The 27,704-nt window shown below is 48.3% G+C and overlaps 1 protein-coding gene across 1 annotated transcript in view; it reads left to right on the top strand.

The window, feature by feature from the left end:
* Window positions 1-478: 478 nt before the first annotated feature.
* Window positions 479-27,704, top strand: part of LOC120036455 (inner nuclear membrane protein Man1-like) — a 41,363-nt gene continuing 14,137 nt past the window's right edge. Inside the window, exons 1-6 of the mRNA XM_038982892.1 lie at window positions 479-2,045; window positions 7,441-7,481; window positions 11,041-11,110; window positions 13,262-13,421; window positions 14,002-14,147; window positions 22,985-23,189. Of these exons, the coding sequence (XP_038838820.1) occupies window positions 497-2,045; window positions 7,441-7,481; window positions 11,041-11,110; window positions 13,262-13,421; window positions 14,002-14,147; window positions 22,985-23,189 (2,171 nt within the window). The 5' untranslated portion in view covers window positions 479-496. The remainder of the gene's footprint in view (window positions 2,046-7,440; window positions 7,482-11,040; window positions 11,111-13,261; window positions 13,422-14,001; window positions 14,148-22,984; window positions 23,190-27,704) is intronic.

The following is a 27,704-nucleotide window of genomic DNA, read 5'->3' as shown; positions in this document are numbered from 1 at the left end:
ACCGTTAGGTGGTTTATGCAAAAACAGTCTAGAGTACTCACAATAGACAATAAACAATACACTATAGATTCCTATAGACTATTACAGGAATTATGCACCGTTGGAGCTCGGCGCTTAAGTATTTCACTGTACATTGCAACTGCATCTGCGACCCTGAGTACGTGACTAAACACAAATCGTATCTACAGTAGCTAGATGCGGCTATCACCAACCATGTATTTGATTGGATCAACCTTTAGACTCCCCTACGAGGTAAACCTCCAAAATCAATATTCATGTAAAACAATGTGTTTGTAAAACGACGCATTTACAATTCTGTCAGACACTAGATATAACCTGCTATTTAGACGTGACTGTTCTTATAGCAGGTCATTGAGACGCCTGCCCCCTGCCTGTAGACAGCTTTACTTACTCAGGATACGGTTTTTAGTTTTTTCTGTCTGGGTCTACTATTTGTTCGTCACTTCCGTCACAGCTTTGAGTTTTTCGAGCAAAGATGGCGACGGCGCAGCTAACGGACGATGAGCTTTTCTCTGAGTTAAAGAGCTTTGGATTCATTCCAGGCCCGGTTTCCGAGAACACGAGACCGGTTTATTTGAAAAAACTAAAGAAACTACGTGAGGAACAACAACAGAAAGGAACCAGGGCGGGGAAAAACCGAAACAGTGGCAGCATCATCAACAACAGTAGCGGCGGTGGCAACGGCAGCTACACAGCGGCGGGAGCTTCGGGATTCGGAGCCAGGCCAGCTAGCCGTGACGTCAAGCACCTGAGCCCTAGCAGTCGGAGCCCCGGTGGTCGACCGGTCCTGAACGAAAAGCGAACTGGTGGAGCGGGGAAGTTCGTATTGGGCTTTAGCTCGGACGAATCGGACGTGGACGACCCGAAGAAAAAACGAGGAGCGAACCACAGCGGTAGGAGAGACCGAGGCTCCGCGTACCAACAACAACAGCAGATCAGGCCTACAACGGGAGCTGCCTCCGCCACTCGAAAGAGCCTGGGAGTCGCTGTGAGTACCAGCAGCAACAACTCCTCTCCCACTGGGCTACTGGAGGAGAGGAGAAGCGGACCCGGTTCTCTCGGCTGGGTGGACCGGGGAAAATCGAGCCTCGAGGTCTCGCGGGCCGCGGAAGTGAAGGGTTACGACGAAGAGCCCGAAGAGGAAGGCGATTTTCAGGGGGAGACGGAGAGAGACAGTCGGTCTCTGAATGGGAACAGGGCGTCTTACTCACTGAACACCAGTAGTAAGGTAGTCGGGGATTACTCGGATTCGGAAGAGGAGGAAGAGGAAGAAGGGGGGATAATATATGGGCAGGACCGTCAACGAGACCGGCGTTTACAGCAACACTACTCCAGACGGAGTCACTCCTCCAAGCCGTCTCCCCACAGAAGTGCCAGGGGGTCAGAGAGCGGCCAGGAAACGACTTTAGGCATGGAAATCAGGCAAAATGACACGCCTGGCGCTAGTAGGAGTCGACTAGACATGATGGGAGGCCGGGAGGAGGATGAAGAGGAAGAGGGAAAGAAGCGAGGCCCCGGCGAATCGTCCCTGAGCGGGAGCTTGCTGCGACGCCATTACCCCAGGGGGGCCATCTACGTGTCGGCTGTGACTGGGGAGAGCGACCGCGGCAGCCCCGGGGAGAGCAGCGGCAACAATTCCCCGTCCTCCGCCTACAACAAAAACCACATCGACAGCGGGGATGGCGCCACTAGCAGCAGCAGTAGCCGATTCAGCATCGGCCTGAGACCGCGATTCTCCAACTACAACAGTCTATCCGCTACTTACCGACCCAACCATTCAAATCATAGCGGTCCTAACCATGCCTACAGCCAGGCGAGTCTCAAGCAGAAGTACACGGTGCCGGAGGATGAGCTGCTCCAGCAATTCAAGCGGGAGGAGGTGGGGTCGTCCACCGGTGGTTGGGGGTTCAGCGCCCACTACCTGTCCATGTTCTTGCTCATGGCCGCCTGCCTGTTCTTCCTCCTGCTCGGCCTCATGTATCTCCGGATGAGGGGGTCTGGAGCCTCTGAGGTCGATGTTGTCAGTAAGTATCCAGCCTAGTAAATGCAACTTCCTAAACATAGCTAGCTAGTAGTGTTTTGTCTCTCAATCCAATCCATCATTCTGTAGTTAGGTTTACCGTGCAATTGTAGCATTCTATAACGATACAATTTGCTTCCAAATTGGAGTATAATATCAATATTTAAAACGGATTGATAACCAGCCCAGGTATTTTGTAATATTAGTGACTGACTGTCTAGATTCTGCTTTATACATTTGATGGCCAGACTTTTGCCTTGTGCCATGGACGTAATATGAAAACAATCTTAACAGAAGTTTTAAATTGCTACTCACATATTTTGAAATTGCTACATTTTAAGAGACAATAAGAAGAGATGTTAAATCTATACCCCCCAGAAATGATTTTCCATAGTTTACATTACAGTACATGTGTTTTTAGTATTCTGCACAGAGTCACTCGTCTGACATGAAAATCAGTTATTTGCCTCTTAGTAGAAAATCACCACAGGGAACCTAAACGTTTAGGCCTAAAAACGATGATTTCATAGGACTAATTTGGTGTGTAAAGAAGCAGGCTTAGCAGTTGCCCCCCCCCCCCCCCCCTTCAGCCATTCACACCTTCAGAGACAGGAAGTCCTACATCATCATTCTACATAGAGGGACTCTTCTTCTTTATGGAGGGTACAGCAGACATTTTAGCATGTCAGCATAGAAAGCTACCTCCATCCGTTGGCTTCCATAGCGAACGATCGGCCACTAGCCCGTTCAACCCCGCTGCGTGTGCGCTTCAGAGTATGCTCATAGAAATGACTCGATTTAAAGCCTTTTAATACAGATAGTGTAGTATTTACTGTGAGCTATTAAACCTATAGACCTAAGTAAATGACTAGCATTAGCCAAATCAGCAGGTAAGATGCCTATGCCTGAAGGAAAAAGGAAACCGCACACTGCTCTTGATAGTATCACCGATATTTAATAAGATTGGTCAGATGTGCGAGTGCCTTTTTGAAAGAGGCCTATGCCTGCCTGGACACTGCAGCTACACTCTCATGCTACCTCACAACTGCACCAGTAAGTGCTGTCAAAGCCACAAAACACATGAAATATTCAATAACCCATTCAGAAGCATTTTACAGTGCAGTTAGTTTCTCAGTTCACCTTCTCAGATAATAAAACAAATAGGGTCCTGACTTGTTGTGGTTTGAAGGGATCGGCTACATACATGCATATATATATACCCCCCGACCATTGTGTGTTTTAGACAAATTCATGCCTACAGCTTTTCATTCATTAAAGTTAAACCGTTCACTACAGGCTCTCTGTATAGGAAGCATTTCATGTGGGGAGAGCAAGTGAGGAAGTGTTGAATAATGGAAGGTGTCTGAGACAGATAGTGGTGGTGTCAGGTCACAGCAGAGACTGGGGCAGGCCGGGGGGAGCAGAGACTGGGGGAGGCCGGGGGGGTCAGAGACTGGGGCAGGCCGGGGGGTAGCAGAGACTGGGGCAGGCCGGGGGGGAGCAGAGACTGGGGCAGGCCGGGGGGGAGCAGAGACTGGGGCAGGCCGGGGGGGAGCAGAGACTGGGGCAGGCCGGGGGGGAGCAGAGACTGGGGCAGGCCGGGGGGGAGCAGAGACTGGGGCAGGCCTGGGGGGAGCAGAGACTGGGGCAGGCCGGGGGGGAGCAGAGACTGGGGCAGGCCGGGGGGGAGCAGAGACTGGGGCAGGCCGGGGGGGAGCAGAGACTGGGGCAGGCCAGAGCAGGGAGCTGGGATTGCTTCCAAATGTCACACTATTCCCTACAGGCCCTGGTCTAACATAGGGAATAGGGTGCCAGCGGCAGGTAGCCTAGCGGTTAAGAGCATTGGGCCAGTAAGCGAAAGGTCGCTGGTTCGAATCCCTAAGCCAACTAGGTGGGAAAATCTGTCTGTGCCCTTGAGCAAGTCACTTAACCCTAATTGCTCCTGTAAGTCTCTCTGGATAAGAGCGTCTGCTAAATGACTCAAATGTTTGTAAAATGTACATTTTAGATGCAGATGAGGAGCAGAGCAGGGAGTACAGAGTGACCGGTGATTTCCCTGTATAGGACACACACACCCCAACCACACTTACTGCTGTGTAGGTGCAGCAGGCGGTAGACACAAGCTAGGTTGCTCCAGCTCCCTCTGTCTCTGTTGGATTAGACACTAGCTAGGTTCCTCCAGCTCCTGTCCCTGTTGGATTAGACACTAGCTAGGTTCCTCCAGCTCCCTCTGTCCCTGTTGGATTAGACACTAGCTAGGTTCCTCCCTCTGTCCCTGTTGGATTAGACACTAGCTAGGTTCCTCCAGCTCCCTCTGTCCCTGTTGGATTAGACACTAGCTAGGTTCCTCCAGCTCCCTCTGTCCGTGTTGGATTAGACACTAGCTAGGTTCCTCCAGCTCCCTCTGTCCGTGTTGGATTAGACACTAGCTAGGTTCCTCCAGCTCCCTCTGTCCGTGTTGGATTAGACACTAGCTAGGTTGCTCCCTCTGTCCCTGTTGGATTAGACACTAGCTAGGTTCCTCCAGCTCCTGTCCCTGTTGGATTAGACACTAGCTAGGTTGCTGCAGCTCCTGTCCCTGTTGGATTAGACACTAGCTAGGTTGCTCCAGCTCCTGTCCCTGTTGGATTAGACACTAGCTAGGTCCCTCCAGCTCCTGTCCGTGTTGGATTAGACACTAGCTAGGTTGCTCCAGCTCCTGTCCCTGTTGGATTAGACACTAGCTAGGTTGCTCCAGCTCCTGTCCCTGTTGGATTAGACACTAGCTAGGTCCCTCCAGCTCCTGTCCGTGTTGGATTAGACACTAGCTAGGTTGCTCCAGCTCCTGTCCCTGTTGGATTAGACACTAGCTAGGTTGCTCCAGCTCCTGTCCCTGTTGGATTAGACACTAGCTAGGTCCCTCCAGCTCCTGTCCGTGTTGGATTAGACACTAGCTAGGTTGCTCCAGCTCCTGTCCGTGTTGGATTAGACACTAGCTAGGTTGCTCCAGCTCCTGTCCCTGTTGGATTAGACACTAGCTAGGTTCCTCCAGTTCCTGTCCCTGTTGGATTAGACACTAGCTAGGTTCCTCCCTCTGTCCCTGTTGGATTAGACACTAGCTAGGTTCCTCCAGCTCCCTCTGTCCCTGTTGGATTAGACACTAGCTAGGTTGCTCCAGCTCCTGTCCGTGTTGGATTAGACACTAGCTAGGTTGCTCCAGCTCCTGTCCCTGTTGGATTAGACACTAGCTAGGTTCCTCCAGCTCCCTCTGTCCCTGTTGGATTAGACACTAGCTAGGTTCCTCCAGCTCCTGTCCCTGTTGGATTAGACACTAGCTAGGTTGCTCCAGCTCCCTCTGTCCCTGTTGGATTAGACACTAGCTAGGTTCCTCCAGCTCCTGTCCCTGTTGGATTAGACACTAGCTAGGTTCCTCCAGCTCCTGTCCCTGTTGGATTAGACACTAGCTAGGTTCCTCCAGCTCCCTCTGTCCGTGTTGGATTAGACACTAGCTAGGTTCCTCCAGCTCCCTCTGTCCCTGTTGGATTAGACACTAGCTAGGTTCCTCCAGCTCCCTCTGTCCCTGTTGGATTAGACACTAGCTAGGTTCCTCCAGCTCCCTCTGTCCCTGTTGGATTAGACACTAGCTAGGTTCCTCCCTCTGTCCGTGTTGGATTAGACACTAGCTAGGTTGTTCCAGCTCCCTCTGTCCCTGTTGGATTAGACACTAGGTTCCTCCAGCTCCTGTCCGTGTCCTGCAGCCTGGTAAATAGAAGCTCTTCACTTCAGCAGACCGGACCAGGCTGCTGGTAGTCGGCTGATGAATGTATTGTAAGCCATGCAAATCATCCACAGAGTGAAGGGCACTGCCAAGTAAATAGATATAACACAATGCAAATTGCGAAATGGTGTTTGAACTGCAGACGCCCAGAGCTCTCAGTTGACCCCATTTGAAATTAAATGGGTCGAACTCATGTATGAATCCCCAACGGGCCTTGTTCTAAAGTAGTGCGCTACGTAGGGAATAGAAGGCCATTATGGACAGACGCCATTGGTTCACCGTCTGTAACGTTGTTAATGTGTTAATCATAGACTGTATTAATGTAACACCCACTACTTTAATGAATGTTTTAAGATAATAATACGTCTGTGGCTGTATGCCAAGCATACAGCTCGTGTGTGTGTGTGTGTGTGTGTGTGTGTGTGTACAATGCTCACACTCACTAGCTCACCACAGCCCTGCTAATGTTGGTCTACATCCATCCTCGTGTTCAGACAGTGACTCACGTGTGACTCGACCGTCTGCTCTTCTCTCTCCTCAACCCTCACTGTGACCGTCTGCTCTTCTCTCTCCTCAACCCTCACTGTGACCGTCTGCTCTTCTCTCTCCTCAACCCTCACTGTGACCGTCTGCTCTTCTCTCTCCTCACTGTGACTGTCTGCTCTTCTCTCTCCTCAACCCTCACTGTGACCGTCTGCTCTTCTCTCTCCTCAACCCTCACTGCGACCGTCTGCTCTCCTCAACCCTCACTGTGACCGTCTGCTCTTCCCTCTCCTCAACCCTCACTGTGACCGTCTGCTCTTCTCTCTCCTCAACCCTCACTGTGACCGTCTGCTCTTCTCTCTCCTCACTGTGACTGTCTGCTCTTCTCTCTCCTCAACCCTCACTGTGACCGTCTGCTCTTCTCTCTCCTCAACCCTCACTGTGACCGTCTGCTCTTCTCTCTCCTCACTGTGACTGTCTGCTCTTCTCTCTCCTCAACCCTCACTGTGACCGTCTGCTCTTCTCTCTCCTCAACCCTCACTGCGACCGTCTGCTCTTCTCTCTCCTCACTGTGACTGTCTGCTCTTCTCTCTCCTCAACCCTCACTGTGACCGTCTGCTCTTCTCTCTCCTCACTGTGACTGTCTGCTCTTCTCTCTCCTCAACCCTCACTGTGACCGTCTGCTCTTCTCTCTCCTCAACCCTCACTGTGACCGTCTGCTCTTCTCTCTCCTCACTGTGACTGTCTGCTCTTCTCTCTCCTCAACCCTCACTGTGACCGTCTGCTCTTCTCTCTCCTCAACCCTCACTGTGACCGTCTGCTCTTCTCTCTCCTCAACCCTCACTCTTTATTTTTTATTTAACCTTTATTTAACGAGGCAAGTCAGTTAAGAACAAATTCTTATTTACAATGGCGGCCTACACTAGGGTAACTACACTAGGGTAACTACACTAGGGTAACTACACTAGGGTAACTACACTAGGGTAACTACACTAGGGTAACTACACTAGGGTAACTACACTAGGTTATGAAAGACCATATTTCTGTGATGTATTCATTTACTGTCTGTCATTATTGTCCCCATAGCCCCCGTGTTTCAAATGTTGGATTAAAGGGGCGTGGTTGGATTATAATGTCTGTATTTTTGTTCTTTCCTCAGTTAAGAACCACCCGTTTGGCAGCGAGTTTGACAGTTCTTATGTAAGTATATTTTCTTACAATTTTGGCCCTAGTTTAAAGGCCGAGTTTGTTTCGCAGTCTAGCAATCAGGACCAAACATGAACATCTGCAGACCGCCCACTGCATTCTGGGACCTTACGAAACGGTGCTCCCTCCCACTGCACGGTGCTTCCTCCCTCTACACGGTGCTCCCTCCCACTACACGGCGCTCCCTCCCACTACACGGCGCTCCCTCCCACTACACGGCGCTCCCTCCCACTACACGGCGCTCCCTCCCACTACACGGCGCTCCCTCCCACTACACGGCGCTCCCTCCCACTACACGGCGCTCCCTCCCTCTACACGGCGCTCCCTCCCACTACACGGCGCTCCCTCCCACTACACGGTGCTCCCTCCCACTACACGGTGCTCCCTCCCTCTACGCGGTGCTCCCTCCCACCACGCGGTGCTCCCTCCCACTACGCGGTGCTCCCTCCCACTACGCGGTGCTCCCTCCCACTACGCGGTGCTCCCTCCCACTACGCGGTTCTCCCTCCCACTACGCGGTGCTCCCTCCCACTACGCGGTGCTCCCTCCCACTACGCGGTGCTCCCTCCCACCACGCGGTGCTCCCTCCCACTACGCGGTGCTCCCTCCCACTACACGGTGCTCCCTCCCACTACACGGGGCTCCCTCCCACTACACGGCGCTCCCTCCCACTACACCTCGCTCCCTCCCACTACACCTCGCTCCCTCCCACTACACCTCGCTCCCTCCCACTACACGGCGCTCCCTCCCACTACGCGGCGCTCCCTCCCACTACGCGGCGCTCCCTCCCACTACGCGGCGCTCCCTCCCACTACGCGGCGCTCCCTCCCACTACGCGGCGCTCCCTCCCACTACGCGGCGCTCCCTCCCACTACGCGGCGCTCCCTCCCACTACGCGGCGCTCCCTCCCACTACGCGGCGCTCCCTCCCACTACACCTCGCTCCCTCCCACTACACGGCGCTCCCTCCCACTACACGGCGCTCCCTCCCACTACACGGCGCTCCCTCCCACTACACGGCGCTCCCTCCCACTACACGGCGCTCCCTCCCACTACACCTCGCTCCCTCCCACTACACGGCGCTCCCTCCCACTACACGGCGCTCCCTCCCACTACACGGCGCTCCCTCCCACTACACGGCGCTCCCTCCCACTACACCTCGCTCCCTCCCACTACGCGGCGCTCCCTCCCACTACGCGGCGCTCCCTCCCACTACGCGGCGCTCCCTCCCACTACGCGGCGCTCCCTCCCACTACACGGCGCTCCCTCCCACTACACGGCGCTCCCTCCCACTACACGGCGCTCCCTCCCACTACACGGCGCTCCCTCCCACTACACCTTGCTCCCTCCCACTACACCGCGCTCCCTCCCACTACACGGCGCTCCCTCCCACTACACGGCGCTCCCTCCCACTACACCTCGCTCCCTCCCACTACACGGCGCTCCCTCCCACTACACCTCGCTCCCTCCCACTACACGGCGCTCCCTCCCACTACACGGCGCTCCCTCCCACTACACGGCGCTCCCTCCCACTACACCTCGCTCCCTCCCACTACACCTCGCTCCCTCCCACTACACGGCGCTCCCTCCCACTACACGGCGCTCCCTCCCACTACACGGCGCTCCCTCCCACTACACGGCGCTCCCTCCCACTACACCTCGCTCCCTCCCACTACACGGCGCTCCCTCCCACTACACGGCGCTCCCTCCCACTACACGGCGCTCCCTCCCACTACACGGCGCTCCCTCCCACTACACGGCGCTCCCTCCCACTACACCTCGCTCCCTCCCACTACACCTCGCTCCCTCCCACTACGCGGCGCTCCCTCCCACTACACCTCGCTCCCTCCCACTACACGGCGCTCCCTCCCACTACACGGCGCTCCCTCCCACTACACCTCGCTCCCTCCCACTACACCTCGCTCCCTCCCACTACACGGCGCTCCCTCCCACTACTCGACGCTCCCTCCCTCTACACGGTGCTCCCTCCCACTACGCGCCACACCCACTGACATTGAGGCTGCTAGGTAGCTAGGACACTGGCACACACTGTCCTTCGCCCCTGCCTGCAGAGCACTGCTTTCCCCCAGTTATTTTAACATTACGGCGAGGGTAATCACTACCCGGTAGGGCCACGCAAGAGTCGGGTTGGCGACACTACCTAGTGACTTCCCAACCTATAAAGTTGAGGGGAAAAAGGAAACCGCACACAGTTTATTAAAGAGCAGTGATACTATCGAGAGCAGTGTGCGGTTTCCTTGTTCCTTCATCTTGTTCAACTGTTACCAGACACCTGCAAAAAAGATTGCTCGGATGTGCGAGTGCCTCTTTGAATTTCCAACCCATAAAGTTAACAGCACTGTGGGAAAGCAGTGCTCGGCAGGCGGGGTCGAAGGACCCTGTTTACCGGTGTCCCCTAGCCTAGCTCGTTAGCAGCCTCCTTCAGTGTTTTTTTCCCCCCCGGCGGTTGGCATCCAACGCTGGTGCATTAGCGCCACCTGCTGTGCTGGAGTGTGGGCCAGAGGGGGAGCTAACAGCCTCAATGGCAGTGGGCACAGCATTTTAATAAGTGAGGCGTAGTGGGCGCGTCTTGTAGTAACTACGGTCTGCAGAGAGACATTATTGATTAGGTTTTGACGTTGGCGGGTAAGAAGTCGTCTCTCTCACCAGCCACGTTGGCAGGTGGGTCAGGACTTCACACTGCAAACAATATAAATAGTAAAATATGATCACATTTTATAGCTAAATAAAATGCTGCAGTAGCATTCGGTCAAATTGACTTGAAAATTAAAGTCTACTTAAGTCAGACTTTGTCCTCGTATTTCTTGTCTGTTTTACATTTGTGTGGTTCACAAGCTTAGGTTGTTGTTTTCTATGTTTGAGTTTCAAGACAAGGTGCTAGTCAGACTCTCTCAATCTCACTGGGAACAAACATGGCGGCGTTACCGCGGTAACCTCCCACCCTTAAAGGGGCAGGTTACATCATATTTTAGTAAAGACACAAAATATTTCATGAAATTAAGCAACACACCACTGTCTGATTAGTAATATATTTATTGTTTAATGAACTTTAAAGCTTATCTGGGTTTTTTTGTTTGTAATTTTGGCAGAAAATCTGAGTGGCTGGTAGATATTTTGTTTTAAATCTACCTGCCACAGAGACTGGTTGACCAAAAAGTTAGTTTGAGGCCCTGCTAGCAAATACAGTGATATTGTTTATTTTTATTTAATTTAACCTTTTATTTAACTAGACAAGTCAGTTAAGAATAAATTCTTATTTATAATGACGGCCTACCAAAAGACAAAAGGCCCTCCTACGAGGGGCTGGGATTATATTGTAATGTAAAAGACTGAAAGATATATAGATTATATATAGTAGTCTACATGAAACGATGTCTTTTATACTGCCACACATGAGCATTTACCTGAAGAACATTTAATTATCTGTGTTACATTTAAATTAATAAATAGACTTTTTAGCACTACATATTGTATTGACAGATGTCTGTTTTACTGAGACTAAAATCTTGACTTGATATTTTTCTGGATTTCAGAACAAGACGGAGAAAGACACCATTCTGAAACTGCTGCTCAACCTTCACGACCACCTGGCTCATATTGCTGGTACGTTTAAGAAAGGAACTTTTCGGTAGCCAGAAGAGGACAGGCCACCTCTCAGAGCCTGGTTCCTCTCTCTAGGTTTATAATCTCTATCTGGTACAGCCAGAAGAGGACAGGCCACCTCTCAGAGCCTGGTTCCTCTCTCAAAGGTTTATAATCTCTATCTGGTACAGCCAGAAGAGGACAGGCCACCTCTCAGAGCCTGGTTCCTCTCTCTAGGTTTCTAATCTCTACCTGGTACAGCCAGAAGAGGACAGGCCACCTCTCAGAGCCTGGTTCCTCTCTCTAGGTTTCTAATCTCTACCTGGTACAGCCAGAAGAGGACAGGCCACCTCTCAGAGCCTGGTTCCTCTCTCTAGGTTTCTAATCTCTACCTGGTACAGCCAGAAGAGGACAGGCCTCCTCTCAGAGCCTGGTTCCTCTCTAGGTTTATAATCTCTATCTGGTACAGCCAGAAGAGGACAGGCCACCCCCTCAGAGCCTGGTTCCTCTCTAGGTTTCTTCCTAGATTCCTGCCATTCTAGGGAGTTTCTCCTAGCCGCCGTGCTTCTACATCTGCATTGCTTGCTGTTTGGGGTTTTAGGCTGGGTTTCTGTACAGCACTTTGTGACATCAGCTGATGTAAAAATGGCTTTATAAATACATTTCATGGAGACTCTTCCAGCCTTGGTTGTATGCTATGCTTAATTAGTTAGAATGTGTTGTTTTCAAATGAAGACCTCAGGGTATATACACAGTGTTTAAACCTCTTTCCATTACTGACTGACCAGGTGAATCCAGGTGAAAGCTATGATCCCTTATTGATGTCACTTATTAAATCCACTTCAATCAGTGTAGATGAAGGGGAGGAGACATGGATTGAGACATGGATTGTGTATGTGTGCCATTCAGAGGGTGAATGGGTAAGACAAAAGATTTTAAGTGCCTTTGAAACGGGTTATGGTAGTAGGTGCCAGGCGCACCGGTTTGTGTCAAGAACTGCAACGCTGCTGGGTTTTTCACACTCAACAGTTTTCCTGTGTGTGTCAAGAATGGTCCAACACCCAAAGGACATCCAGCCAACTTGACACAACTGTGGGAATCATTGGAGTCAACATGGACCAGCATCCCTGTGGAACGCTTTCGACAGCTTGTAGAGTCCATGCCCTGACGAATTGAGGCTGTTCTGAGGGAAAAGGGGGGTATAACTCAGTATTAGGAAGGTGTTCTTAATGTTTGGTCCACTCAGTGGGTGTTGTCTAATGACAAACACCTTTTTTACCTGTAATGATGACACTAACTGCTCAAGGATAGTTTGAAATCTCGGTGGATTACTGTTGAAATGAGGTGTCTGTCCGCCTGTCTGTCACCGCCCGCCTGTCTGTCACCGCCCGCCTGTCTGTCACCGCCCGCCTGTCTGTCACCGCCCGTCTGTCTGTCACCGCCCGTCTGTCTGTCACCGCCCGTCTGTCTCCGCCCGCCCGTCTGTCTGTCTCCGCCCGCCCGTCTGTCTGTCTCCGCCCGCCCGTCTGTCTGTCTCCGCCCGCCCGTCTGTCTGTCTCCGCCCGCCCGTCTGTCTGTCTCCGCCCGCCCGTCTGTCTGTCTCCGCCCGCCCGTCTGTCTGTCTCCGCCCGCCTGTCTGTCTCCGCCCGCCCGCCTGTCTGTCTCCGCCCGCCCGTCTGTCTGTCTCCGCCCGCCCTGTCTGTCTCCGCCCGCCGTCTGTCTGTCTCCGCCCGCCCGTCTGTCTCCGCCCGCCCGTCTGTCTGTCTCCGCCCGCCCGTCTGTCTGTCTCCGCCCGCCCGTCTGTCTGTCTCCGCCCGCCCGTCTGTCTGTCTCCGCCCGCCCGTCTGTCTGTCTCCGCCCGCCCGTCTGTCTGTCTCCGCCCGCCCGTCTGTCTGTCTCCGCCCGCCTGTCTGTCTCCGCCCGCCTGTCTGTCTCCGCCCGTCTGTCTGTCTCCGCCCGTCTGTCTGTCTCCGCCCGTCCGTCTGTCTCCGCCCGTCCGTCTGTCTCCGCCCGTCCGTCTGTCTCCGCCCGTCCGTCTGTCTCCGCCCGTCCGTCTGTCTCCGCCCGTCCGTCTGTCTCCGCCCGTCCGTCTGTCTCCGCCCGTCCGTCTGTCTCCGCCCGTCTAATAATAGGTGGTTTCTCTGCAGCTCACGTTAATGTTGTCCCCATCAGGCCAACATGACTGTACAGACCCGGAGCAGCAGCAGGCCAACAGGAGTCTGTCTCTGAAGGAAGCCTCTGACTATCTGGCGCAGCAGAATGAACAGTACCGTGACTGGGTTCTCCTCTCTCTGGAGTGGATCATACGGACAGGGGAGGATGTTGGCATACGGTAAATATTGTTTCTCTTCTCAGGTTCTCTGAAGTGAAGAGCATATCGGGTCGTGGTCATTAGGACACGCAGCAGAAAACAGAAATGGACATTTCATATTGTCCAGGTAGTTCCTCCCTGTTTGTCTGTGTTCTTGTGTTTGGTGCCTAACCCTGTTATCAACCCCTATGATGTATTCTCATACTAATGGAACCCCCCACCCACCTTTCGCTCCCCCTCTCCTCTCCTCTATCCCCCCTTCCTTTCGCTCCCCCTCCTCTCTCCCCCCCTCTCTCCTCTCTCCCCCCTTCCTTCCGCTCCCCCCTCCTCTCTCCCCCCTCTCTCCTCTATCCCCCCCTTCCTTTCGCTCCCCCCCTCCTCTCTCTCCTCTCTCCCGCTGCTCTCTCTCCCTCTCCTCTCTTCTCTCCCTCTCCCTCTCCTCCCCCTCCTCTCTTCTCTCCCTCTCCTCCCCCTCCTCTCTTCTCTCCCTCTCCTCCCCCTCCTGTCTTCTCGCCCTCCTCCCCCTCCTCTCTTCTCTCCCTCTCCTCCCCCTCCCCCTCTCCACCCCCCCTGTCTTCTCTCCTCTCTTCTTCTCTCCCAGGCTGATCGGGGATAACCCAGAGGAGACAGTAGCGGAGGTGAGTGAGGTGACTCGTCTGGAGTCGACCCACCCCAAGATGTCCTTCTCCTGCCGCTTCAGAAGAGCCTTCTTTACAGTCATCCACAGGGTGCTGCTCATCCTATCAGGTTAGACATGTCTCCTCTTCTTTACAGTCATCCACAGGGTGCTGCTCATCCTAACAGGTTAGACATGTCTTCTCCTCTTTACAGTCATCCACAGGGTGCTGCTCATCCTAACAGGTTAGACATGTCTTCTCCTCTTTACAGTCATCCACAGGGTGCTGCTCATCCTAACAGGTTAGACATGTCTCCTGTCCTCTTCTTTACAGTCATCCACAGGGTGCTGCTCATCCTATCAGGTTAGACATGTCTCCTCTTCTTTACAGTCATCCACAGGGTGCTGCTCATCCTAACAGGTTAGACATGTCTCCTGTCCTCCTCTTTACAGTCATCCACAGGGTGCTGCTCATCCTAACAGGTTAGACATGTCTTCCCTCCTCTTCTTTACAGTCATCCACAGGGTGCTGCTCATCCTAACAGGTTAGACATGTCTCCTGTCCTCTTCTTTACAGTCATCCACAGGGTGCTGCTCATCCTAACAGGTTAGACATGTCTCCTGTCCTCCTCTTTACAGTCATCCACAGGGTGCTGCTCATCCTAACAGGTTAGACATGTCTCCTCTTCTTTACAGTCATCCACAGGGTGCTGCTCATCCTAACAGGTTAGACATGTCTCCTCTTCTTTACAGTCATCCACAGGGTGCTGCTCATCCTAACAGGTTAGACATGTCTCCTCCTCTTTACAGTCATCCACAGGGTGCTGCTCATCCTAACAGGTTAGACATGTCTCCTCTTCTTTACAGTCATCCACAGGGTGCTGCTCATCCTAACAGGTTAGACATGTCTTCTCCTCTTTACAGTCATCCACAGGGTGCTGCTCATCCTAACAGGTTAGACATGTCTCCTGTCCTCCTCTTTACAGTCATCCACAGGGTGCTGCTCATCCTAACAGGTTAGACATGTCTCCTCTTCTTTACAGTCATCCACAGGGTGCTGCTCATCCTAACAGGTTAGACATGTCTTCTGTCCTCCTCTTTACAGTCATCCACAGGGTGCTGCTCATCCTAACAGGTTAGACATGTCTCCTCTTCTTTACAGTCATCCACAGGGTGCTGCTCATCCTAACAGGTTAGACATGTCTCCTCTTCTTTACAGTCATCCACAGGGTGCTGCTCATCCTAACAGGTTAGACATGTCTCCTCCTCTTTACAGTCATCCACAGGGTGCTGCTCATCCTAACAGGTTAGACATGTCTCCTGTCCTCCTCTTTACAGTCATCCACAGGGTGCTGCTCATCCTATCAGGTTAGACATGTCTTCCCTCCTCTTCTTTAAAGTCATCCACAGGGTGCTGCTCATCCTAACAGGTTAGACATGTCTTCTCTCCTCCTCTTTACAGTCATCCACAGGGTGCTGCTCATCCTAACAGGTTAGACATGTCTCCTGTCCTCCTCTTTACAGTCATCCACAGGGTGCTGCTCATCCTAACAGGTTAGACATGTCTTCTCCTCTTTACAGTCATCCACAGGGTGCTGCTCATCCTATCAGGTTAGACATGTCTCCTCTTCTTTACAGTCATCCACAGGGTGCTGCTCATCCTAACAGGTTAGACATGTCTTCCCTCCTCTTCTTTACAGTCATCCACAGGGTGCTGCTCATCCTAACAGGTTAGACATGTCTTCTCTCCTCCTCTTTACAGTCATCCACAGGGTGCTGCTCATCCTAACAGGTTAGACATGTCTTCCCTCCTCTTCTTTACAGTCATCCACAGGGTGCTGCTCATCCTATCAGGTTAGACATGTCTTCCCTCCTCTTCTTTACAGTCATCCACAGGGTGCTGCTCATCCTAACAGGTTAGACATGTCTTCTCTCCTCCTCTTTACAGTCATCCACAGGGTGCTGCTCATCCTAACAGGTTAGACATGTCTTCTCTCCTGCTCTTTACAGTCATCCACAGGGTGCTGCTCATCCTAACAGGTTAGACATGTCTCCTCTCCTCCTCTTTACAGTCATCCACAGGGTGCTGCTCATCCTAACAGGTTAGACATGTCTCCTGTCCTCTTCTTTACAGTCATCCACAGGGTGCTGCTCATCCTATCAGGTTAGACATGTCTTCTCTCCTCCTCTTTACAGTCATCCACAGGGTGCTGCTCATCCTAACAGGTTAGACATGTCTTCCCTCCTCTTCTTTACAGTCATCCACAGGGTGCTGCTCATCCTAACAGGTTAGACATGTCTTCTCCTCTTTACAGTCATCCACAGGGTGCTGCTCATCCTAACAGGTTAGACATGTCTCCTCTTCTTTACAGTCATCCACAGGGTGCTGCTCATCCTATCAGGTTAGACATGTCTCCTCTTCTTTACAGTCATCCACAGGGTGCTGCTCATCCTATCAGGTTAGACATGTCTTCTCTCCTCTTCTTTACAGTCATCCACAGGGTGCTGCTCATCCTATCAGGTTAGACATGTCTCCTGTCCTCTTCTTTACAGTCATCCACAGGGTGCTGCTCATCCTATCAGGTTAGACATGTCTTCTCTTCTCCTCTTTACAGTCATCCACAGGGTGCTGCTCATCCTAACAGGTTAGACATGTCTCCTCCTCTTTACAGTCATCCACAGGGTGCTGCTCATCCTAACAGGTTAGACATGTCTCCTCTTCTTTACAGTCATCCACAGGGTGCTGCTCATCCTAACAGGTTAGACATGTCTCCTCCTCTTTACAGTCATCCACAGGGTGCTGCTCATCCTAACAGGTTAGACATGTCTCCTCTTCTTTACAGTCATCCACAGGGTGCTGCTCATCCTAACAGGTTAGACATGTCTCCTGTCCTCTTCTTTACAGTCATCCACAGGGTGCTGCTCATCCTAACAGGTTAGACATGTCTCCTGTCCTCTTCTTTACAGTCATCCACAGGGTGCTACTCATCCTAACAGGTTAGACATGTCTCCTCTCCTCCTCTTTACAGTCATCCACAGGGTGCTGCTCATCCTAACAGGTTAGACATGTCTTCTCCTCTTTACAGTCATCCACAGGGTGCTGCTCATCCTATCAGGTTAGACATGTCTCCTCTTCTTTACAGTCATCCACAGGGTGCTGCTCATCCTAACAGGTTAGACATGTCTCCTCTCCTCCTCTTTACAGTCATCCACAGGGTGCTGCTCATCCTAACAGGTTAGACATGTCTCCTCTTCTTTACAGTCATCCACAGGGTGCTGCTCATCCTAACAGGTTAGACATGTCTCCTGTCCTCCTCTTTACAGTCATCCACAGGGTGCTGCTCATCCTAACAGGTTAGACATGTCTTCCCTCCTCTTCTTTACAGTCATCCACAGGGTGCTGCTCATCCTAACAGGTTAGACATGTCTTCCCTCCTCTTCTTTACAGTCATTCACAGGGTGCTGCTCATCCTAACAGGTTAGACATGTCTCCTGTCCTCTTCTTTACAGTCATCCACAGGGTGCTGCTCATCCTAACAGGTTAGACATGTCTCCTCTTCTTTACAGTCATCCACAGGGTGCTGCTCATCCTAACAGGTTAGACATGTCTCCTCTTCTTTACAGTCATCCACAGGGTGCTGCTCATCCTAACAGGTTAGACATGTCTTCCACTCTAGGAATCAACTAGAAAGAGGACTTGTTGAAAGTAAAGATGTGGTGTATTTGAGGCATTAGGTAGCCTAGTGGTTAGAGTGTAGGGGCGGTAGGTAGCCTAGTGGTTAGAGTGTAGGGGCGGTAGGTAGTCTAGTGGTTAGAGTGTAGGGGCGGTAGGTAGCCTAGTGGTTAGAGTGTAGGGGCGGCAGGTAGCCTAGTGGTTAGAGTGTAGGGGCGGTAGGTAGCCTAGTGGTTAGAGTGTAGGGGCGGTAGGTAGCCTAGTGGTTAGAGTGTAGGGGCGGCAGGTAGCCTAGTGGTTAGAGTGTAGGGGCGGCAGGTAGCCTAGTGGTTAGAGTGTAGGGGCGGCAGGTAGCCTAGTGGTTAGAGTGTAGGGGCGGCAGGTAGCCTAGTGGTTAGAGCGTAGGGACGGTAGGTAGCCTAGTGGTTAGAGCGTAGGGACGATAGGTAGCCTAGTGGTTAGAGCGTAGGGACGATAGGTAGCCTAGTGGTTAGAGCGTAGGGGCGGCAGGTAGCCTAGTGGTTAGAGTCTAGGGGCGGCAGGTAGCCTAGTGGTTAGAGTGTAGGGGCGGCAGGTAGCCTAGTGGTTAGAGCGTAGGGGCGGCAGGTAGCCTAGTGGTTAGAGCGTAGGGACGGTAGGTAGCCTAGTGGTTAGAGCGTAGGGGCGGCAGGTAGCCTAGTGGTTAGAGTGTAGGGGCGGCAGGTAGCCTAGTGGTTAGAGTGTAGGGGCGGCAGGTAGCCTAGTGGTTAGAGTGTAGGGGCGGCAGGTAGCCTAGTGGTTAGAGTGTAGGGGCGGCAGGTAGCCTAGTGGTTAGAGTGTAGGGGCGGCAGGTAGCCTAGTGGTTAGAGTGTAGGGGCGGCAGGTAGCCTAGTGGTTAGAGTGTAGGGGCGGCAGGTAGCCTAGTGGTTAGAGTGTAGGGGCGGCAGGTAGCCTAGTGGTTAGAGTGTAGGGGCGGCAGGTAGCCTAGTGGTTAGAGTGTAGGGGCGGCAGGTAGCCTAGTGGTTAGAGTGTAGGGGCGGCAGGTAGCCTAGTGGTTAGAGTGTTGGGCCAGTAACCGAAAGGTTGCTAGATCGAATCCCCCGAGCTGACAAGGTAAAAATCTGTCGTTCTGCCCCTGAACAAGGCAGTTAACCCACTGTTCCTAGGCCGTCATTGAAAATAAGAATTTGTTCTTCACTGACTTGCCTAGTTAAATAAATAAAGTAAAAAAATAATGTATTCAGTTTTTTTAATGACAACCAGCTAATCTCTTCCTGTAAGTATTCATCTCTCTAGTGATTGGTCTGGTGTGAGGTGTATTCTACTATATGAAGTATCTAATCTAACCTCTCTCTAGTGATTGGTCTGGTGTGAGGTGTATTCTACTATATGAAGTATCTAATCTAACCTTCTCTCTCTAGTGATTGGTCTGGTGTGGGGTGTATTCTACTATATGAAGTATCTAATCTAACCTTCTCTCTCTCTAGTGATTGGTCTGGTGTGAGGTGTATTCTACTATATGAAGTATCTAATCTAACCTTCTCTCTCTCTAGTGATTGGTCTGGTGTGAGGTGTATTCTACTATATGAAGTATCTAATCTAACCTTCTCTCTCTAGTGATTGGTCTGGTGTGAGGTGTATTCTACTATATGAAGTATCTAATCTAACCTTCTCTCTCTCTAGTGATTGGTCTGGTGTGAGGTGTATTCTACTATATGAAGTATCTAATCTAACCTCTCTCTAGTGATTGGTCTGGTGTGGGGTGTATTCTACTATATGAAGTATCTAATCTAACCTCTCTCTCTAGTGATTGGTCTGGTGTGAGGTGTATTCTACTATATGAAGTATCTAATCTAACCTTCTCTATCTCTAGTGATTGGTCTGGTGTGAGGTGTATTCTACTATATGAAGTATCTAATCTAACCTTCTCTCTCTAGTGATTGGTCTGGTGTGGGGTGTATTCTACTATATGAAGTATCTAATCTAACGTCTCTCTCTCTCTAGTGATTGGTCTGGTGTGAGGTGTATTCTACTATATGAAGTATCTAATCTAACCTCTCTCTCTAGTGATTGGTCTGGTGTGAGGTGTATTCTACTATATGAAGTATCTAATCTAACCTTCTCTATCTCTAGTGATTGGTCTGGTGTGAGGTGTATTCTACTATATGAAGTATCTAATCTAACCTTCTCTCTCTAGTGATTGGTCTGGTGTGGGGTGTATTCTACTATATGAAGTATCTAATCTAACCTTCTCTCTCTCTAGTGATTGGTCTGGTGTGAGGTGTATTCTACTATATGAAGTATCTAATCTAACCTTCTCTCTCTAGTGATTGGTCTGGTGTGGGGTGTATTCTACTATATGAAGTATTTAATCTAACCTTCTCTCTCTCTAGTGATTGGTCTGGTGTGGGGTGTATTCTACTATATGAAGTATCTAATCTAACCTTCTCTCTCTCTAGTGATTGGTCTGGTGTGAGGTGTATTCTACTATATGAAGTATCTAATCTAACCTCTCTCTCTAGTGATTGGTCTGGTGTGAGGTGTATTCTACTATATGAAGTATCTAATCTAACCTTCTCTCTCTCTAGTGATTGGTCTGGTGTGAGGTGTATTCTACTATATGAAGTATCTAATCTAACCTTCTCTCTCTCTAGTGATTGGTCTGGTGTGAGGTGTATTCTACTATATGAAGTATCTAATCTAACCTTCTCTCTCTCTCTCCAGTGATTGGTCTGGTGTGAGGTGTATTCTACTATATGAAGTATCTAATCTAACCTTCTCTCTCTCTAGTGATTGGTCTGGTGTGGGGTGTATTCTACTATATGAAGTATCTAATCTAACCTTCTCTCTCTAGTGATTGGTCTGGTGTGAGGTGTATTCTACTATATGAAGTATCTAATCTAACCTTCTCTCTCTCTAGTGATTGGTCTGGTGTGAGGTGTATTCTACTATATGAAGTATGTAATCTAACCTTCTCTCTCTCCAGTGATTGGTCTGGTGTGAGGTGTATTCTACTATATGAAGTATCTAATCTAACCTTCTCTCTCTAGTGATTGGTCTGGTGTGAGGTGTATTCTACTATATGAAGTATCTAATCTAACCTTCTCTCTCTAGTGATTGGTCTGGTGTGAGGTGTATTCTACTATATGAAGTATCTAATCTAACCTCCTCTCTCTAGTGATTGGTCTGGTGTGGGGTGTATTCTACTATATGAAGTATCTAATCTAACCTTCTCTCTCTCTAGTGATTGGTCTGGTGTGAGGTGTATTCTACTATATGAAGTATCTAATCTAACCTTCTCTCTCTAGTGATTGGTCTGGTGTGGGGTGTATTCTACTATATGAAGTATCTAATCTAACCTTCTCTCTCTAGTGATTGGTCTGGTGTGAGGTGTATTCTACTATATGAAGTATCTAATCTAACCTCTCTCTAGTGATTGGTCTGGTGTGAGGTGTATTCTACTATATGAAGTATCTAATCTAACCTTCTCTCTCTCTAGTGATTGGTCTGGTGTGGGGTGTATTCTACTATATGAAGTATCTAATCTAACCTTCTCTCTCTCTAGTGATTGGTCTGGTGTGAGGTGTATTCTACTATATGAAGTATCTAATCTAACCTTCTCTCTCTAGTGATTGGTCTGGTGTGGGGTGTATTCTACTATATGAAGTATCTAATCTAACCTTCTCTCTCTAGTGATTGGTCTGGTGTGGGGTGTATTCTACTATATGAAGTATCTAATCTAACGTCTCTCTCTCTCTAGTGATTGGTCTGGTGTGAGGTGTATTCTACTATATGAAGTATCTAATCTAACCTTCTCTCTCTAGTGATTGGTCTGGTGTGGGGTGTATTCTACTATATGAAGTATCTAATCTAACCTTCTCTCTCTAGTGATTGGTCTGGTGTGAGGTGTATTCTACTATATGAAGTATCTAATCTAACCTCTCTCTAGTGATTGGTCTGGTGTGAGGTGTATTCTACTATATGAAGTATCTAATCTAACCTTCTCTCTCTAGTGATTGGTCTGGTGTGGGGTGTATTCTACTATATGAAGTATCTAATCTAACCTCTCTCTAGTGATTGGTCTGGTGTGAGGTGTATTCTACTATATGAAGTATCTAATCTAACCTTCTCTCTCTAGTGATTGGTCTGGTGTGGGGTGTATTCTACTATATGAAGTATCTAATCTAACCTTCTCTCTCTCTAGTGATTGGTCTGGTGTGGGGTGTATTCTACTATATGAAGTATCTAATCTAACCTTCTCTCTCTAGTGATTGGTCTGGTGTGGGGTGTATTCTACTATATGAAGTATCTAATCTAACCTTCTCTCTCTAGTGATTGGTCTGGTGTGAGGTGTATTCTACTATATGAAGTATCTAATCTAACCTTCTCTCTCTAGTGATTGGTCTGGTGTGAGGTGTATTCTACTATATGAAGTATCTAATCTAACCTTCTCTCTCTAGTGATTGGTCTGGTGTGAGGTGTATTCTACTATATGAAGTATCTAATCTAACCTTCTCTCTCTAGTGATTGGTCTGGTGTGGGGTGTATTCTACTATATGAAGTATCTAATCTAACCTCTCTCTAGTGATTGGTCTGGTGTGAGGTGTATTCTACTATATGAAGTATCTAATCTAACCTTCTCTCTCTCTAGTGATTGGTCTGGTGTGGGGTGTATTCTACTATATGAAGTATCTAATCTAACGTCTCTCTCTCTCTCCAGTGATTGGTCTGGTGTGGGGTGTATTCTACTATATGAAGTATCTAATCTAACCTCTCTCTAGTGATTGGTCTGGTGTGAGGTGTATTCTACTATATGAAGTATCTAATCTAACCTCTCTCTAGTGATTGGTCTGGTGTGGGGTGTATTCTACTATATGAAGTATCTAATCTAACCTTCTCTCTCTCTAGTGATTGGTCTGGTGTGAGGTGTATTCTACTATATGAAGTATCTAATCTAACCTTCTCTCGCTCTAGTGATTGGTCTGGTGTGGGGTGTATTCTACTATATGAAGTATCTAATCTAACCTTCTCTCTCTAGTGATTGGTCTGGTGTGGGGTGTATTCTACTATATGAAGTATCTAATCTAACGTCTCTCTCTCTCTCCAGTGATTGGTCTGGTGTGGGGTGTATTCTACTATATGAAGTATCTATTCTAACGTCTCTCTCTCTCTCTCCAGTGATTGGTCTGGTGTGGGGTGTATTCTACTATATGAAGTATCTAATCTAACATCTCTCTCTCTCTCCAGTGATTGGTCTGGTGTGGGGTGTATTCTACTATATGAAGTATCTAATCTAACGTCTCTCTCTCTCTCCAGTGATTGGTCTGGTGTGGGGTGTATTCTACTATATGAAGTATCGTTGGAGGAGAGAGGAAGAGGAGACCAGGCAGATGTATGACATGGTGGAGAGAATCATCGGTGCTCTGAGGATCCACAATGCATCGTGTCAGGAGAACAATGACCTCCAGCCCTACCTGCCCATCCCTCACGTCAGAGACTCCCTGGTCCAACCCCAGGACAGGTCAGTACTAACCTCCTACCTGCCCATCCCTCACGTCAGAGACTCCCTGGTTCAACCCCAGGGACAGGTCAGTCCTAGGGCCCTATAAAATCTGCGTTGTGGAGAAGTTGGATGGAATCATGGAATCCAGACATTAAAATGGAATTCAACAATATTCAAAAATCTATTGATCTTTAGAAGGGAATCGACTAAATGTATCCGACTCGGTAGGGAATCGACTAAATGTATCCGGCTCGGTAGGGAATCGACTAAATGTATCCGGCTCGGTAGGGAATCGACTAAATGTATCCGGCTCGGTAGGGAATGCATACATTTGCCCAAGTTTATCATAAGACGTGAACAAAATGGATCAATTCGATATTAAACTGATTTTATGGCAGTAATAATTCCATATTAAACTGATTTTATGGCAGTACCGAGTATGGCAACAGTGATGTAAACACCTAACTCTGCTTATCGTAATCGGCGTAAGATCAAAACGTATCCTCTCTGTCCGGGTAAGCATACGCCGATTTTAAACCAACTGGTTTTCTGAGCAATCTTTCAAATGATCAGGACATTTCATCGGCGTTCCAGCGGTGTATTTGATCTGATCATATGCCAAGCAGCGTTACGACAAGCCTCTCTCTTACGAGCGAGCGGAGCGAGTTAGGAACAACTGAACGTATGCATGTTAGAAATAGGTTTCACCGTCCAACTTTGTGTCCGAACTCCGATAGTCTTCTCCAAAAATAACGTGGTGCTGCGGCAGAACGACAAGTCTGATTTGGTTCTGCATTTATTTAAGTCCCCATCAGGAAGTCTGATTTGGTTCTGCATTTATTTAAGTCCCCATCAGGAAGTCTGATTTGGTTCTGCATTTATTTAAGTCCCCATCAGGAAGTCTGATTTGGTTCTGCATTTATTTAAGTCCCCATCAGGAAGTCTGATTTGGTTCTGCATTTATTTAAGTCCCCATCAGGAAGTCTGATTTGGTTCTGCATTTATTTAAGTCCCCATCAGGAAGTCTGATTTGGTTCTGCATTTATTTAAGTCCCCATCAGGAAGTCTGATTTGGTTCTGCATTTATTTAAGTCCCCATCAGGAAGTCTGATTTGGTTCTGCATTTATTTAAGTCCCCATCAGGAAGTCTGATTTGGTTCTGCATTTATTTAAGTCCCCATCAGGAAGTCTGATTTGGTTCTGCATTTATTTAAGTCCCCATCAGGAAGTCTGATTTGGTTCTGCATTTATTTAAGTCCCCATCAGGAAGTCTGATTTGGTTCTGCATTTATTTAAGTCCCCATCAGGAAGTCTGATTTGGTTCTGCATTTATTTAAGTCCCCATCAGGAAGTCTGATTTGGTTCTGCATTTATTTAAGTCCCCATCAGGAAGTCTGATTTGGTTCTGCATTTATTTAAGTCCCCATCAGGAAGTCTGATTTGGTTCTGCATTTATTTAAGTCCCCATCAGGAAGTCTGATTTGGTTCTGCATTTATTTAAGTCCCCATCAGGAAGTCTGATTTGGTTCTGCATTTATTTAAGTCCCCATCAGGAAGTCTGATTTGGTTCTGCATTTATTTAAGTCCCCATCAGGAAGTCTGATTTGGTTCTGCATTTATTTAAGTCCCCATCAGGAAGTCTGATTTGGTTCTGCATTTATTTAAGTCCCCATCAGGAAGTCTGATTTGGTTCTGCATTTATTTAAGTCCCCATCAGGAAGTCTGATTTGGTTCTGCATTTATTTACGTCCCCATCAGGAAGTCTGATTTGGTTCTGCATTTATTTACGTCCCCATCAGGAAGTCTGATTTGGTTCTGCATTTATTTAAGTCCCCATCAGGAAGTCTGATTTGGTTCTGCATTTATTTAAGTCCCCATCAGGAAGTCTGATTTGGTTCTGCATTTATTTAAGTCCCCATCAGGAAGTCTGATTTGGTTCTGCATTTATTTAAGTCCCCATCAGGAAGTCTGATTTGGTTCTGCATTTATTTAAGTCCCCATCAGGAAGTCTGATTTGGTTCTGCATTTATTTAAGTCCCCATCAGGAAGTCTGATTTGGTTCTGCATTTATTTAAGTCCCCATCAGGAAGTCTGATTTGGTTCTGCATTTATTTAAGTCCCCATCAGGAAGTCTGATTTGGTTCTGCATTTATTTAAGTCCCCATCAGGAAGTCTGATTTGGTTCTGCATTTATTTAAGTCCCCATCAGGAAGTCTGATTTGGTTCTGCATTTATTTAAGTCCCCATCAGGAAGTCTGATTTGGTTCTGCATTTATTTACGTCCCCATCAGGAAGTCTGATTTGGTTCTGCATTTATTTAAGTCCCCATCAGGAAGTCTGATTTGGTTCTGCATTTATTTAAGTCCCCATCAGGAAGTCTGATTTGGTTCTGCATTTATTTAAGTCCCCATCAGGAAGTCTGATTTGGTTCTGCATTTATTTAAGTCCCCATCAGGAAGTCTGATTTGGTTCTGCATTTATTTAAGTCCCCATCAGGAAGTCTGATTTTCAGATGCGTCCATGGAAACAGGATTATTAGGGAAATCGTCCTTCTTGCAAAGCATGTAAATGTATATATTTATATATATAATGTACTATATTAACCTGACTATGCACAATACTTGTATTGGGTGCGTGTAACCGTACTCAGTGACGTTTTGTATTTTCAGGCAACGGCACAGGAATGACCCTGTCTGTGTGTGCGCGTGTTTGTCTACCACTAAGTGTAGCTGTTAGCGATGATGCTAATAATGACAACAGTCTTCTGGTAGATGGAAAGGCTTTCACACAAAAACCTTCTCAATTAAATGTTAACTACAAAGTGGCCTATTGCCTTCCTGGCAGAATGACATCATCATTTATTAGCATCAGTCCAGTGGCCATTTTGTTTTGCAAACTGTGCCATCACATGAGTGCGCTACAGAAACATCGCTGACCAAACAATGTTCTCTGGCTGGTTCACAGGTGAATTAAAGGGTAACTACACCAAAATATCTACATTTCCCAGACTTCAAAAATGGACTCCTGGTGTGATTTTTAAGCACTGTTTTGGACTTAGAACATCCAATATTGTTGTTTTTCTATAAATAGTGTGATCTTAGAACACTGGGAAAAACTAAACGGAACAAATAGAATTTGGGGAAGGAAACACAAGTTTCCAGATTTTATAGGGCCCTACAGTACAGAACCACCTTCGACTTCCAACAGAACCATCACCACACTTCATTGTTTGTGTCGATTAGCTAAGTGGTTACAGAAATGGACATGGCTTCTTGAAGTCTCTAAACTGTTATGGATCTCACGGACTTTAAGAAGCCGTGGCCATTTAAACTGTATGGATCTCAGACTTAAAATGGCCACGGCTTCTTAAACTAAACTACTTTGTTGTGTTTAGGGCAGATTCTGTTGTTTAGCCCCCCGAATAGCAATGTCAGAGAGACTAGCTATGTTTGTTTCTCTTCTGCCATTCAGAGAGACTAGCTATGTTTGTTTCTCTTCTGCCATTCAGAGAGACTAGCTATGTTTGTTTCTCTTCTGCCATTCAGAGAGACTAGCTATGTTTGTTTCTATTCTGCCATTCAGAGAGACTAGCTATGTTTGTTTCTATTCTGCCATTCAGAGAGACTAGCTATGTTTGTTTCTCTTCTGCCATTCAGAGAGACTAGCTATGTTAGTTTCTATTCTACCATTCAGAGAGACCAGCTATGTTAGTTTCTATTCTACCATTCAGAGAGACCAGCTATGTTAGTTTCTATTCTACCATTCAGAGAGACCAGCTATGTTAGTTTCTATTCTACCATTGAGAGACCAGCTATGTTAGTTTCTATTCTACCATTCAGAGACCAGCTATGTTAGTTTCTATTCTACCATTCAGAGAGACTAGCTATGTTTGTTTCTCTTCTGCCATTCAGAGAGACTAGCTATGTTAGTTTCTATTCTACCATTCAGAGAGACCAGCTATGTTAGTTTCTATTCTACCATTCAGAGAGACTAGCTATGTTTGTTTCTCTTCTGCCATTCAGAGAGACTAGCTATGTTAGTTTCTATTCTACCATTCAGAGAGACTAGCTATGTTTGTTTCTATTCTGCCATTCAGAGAGACTAGCTATGTTAGTTTCTATTCTACCATTCAGAGAGACCAGCTATGTTAGTTTCTATTCTACCATTCAGAGACTAGCTATGTTAGTTTCTATTCTACCATTCAGAGAGACTAGCTATGTTAGTTTCTATTCTACCATTCAGAGACCAGCTATGTTAGTTTCTATTCTACCATTCAGAGAGACCAGCTATGTTAGTTTCTATTCTACCATTCAGAGAGACTAGCTATGTTAGTTTCTATTCTACCATTCAGAGAGACTAGCTATGTTAAGTTTCTATTCTACCATTCAGAGAGACCAGCTATGTTAGTTTCTATTCTACCATTCAGAGAGACCAGCTATGTTAGTTTCTATTCTACCATTCAGAGAGACCAGCTATGTTAGTTTCTATTCTACCATTCAGAGAGACCAGCTATGTTAGTTTCTATTCTACCAT

Source organism: Salvelinus namaycush, unplaced genomic scaffold, assembly GCF_016432855.1.
Source record: "Salvelinus namaycush isolate Seneca unplaced genomic scaffold, SaNama_1.0 Scaffold1337, whole genome shotgun sequence".
NCBI lineage: Eukaryota > Metazoa > Chordata > Actinopteri > Salmoniformes > Salmonidae > Salvelinus > Salvelinus namaycush.
Note: the sequence above shows the minus strand (reverse complement) of the source record. Positions and strands in the feature narration are given on the sequence as shown.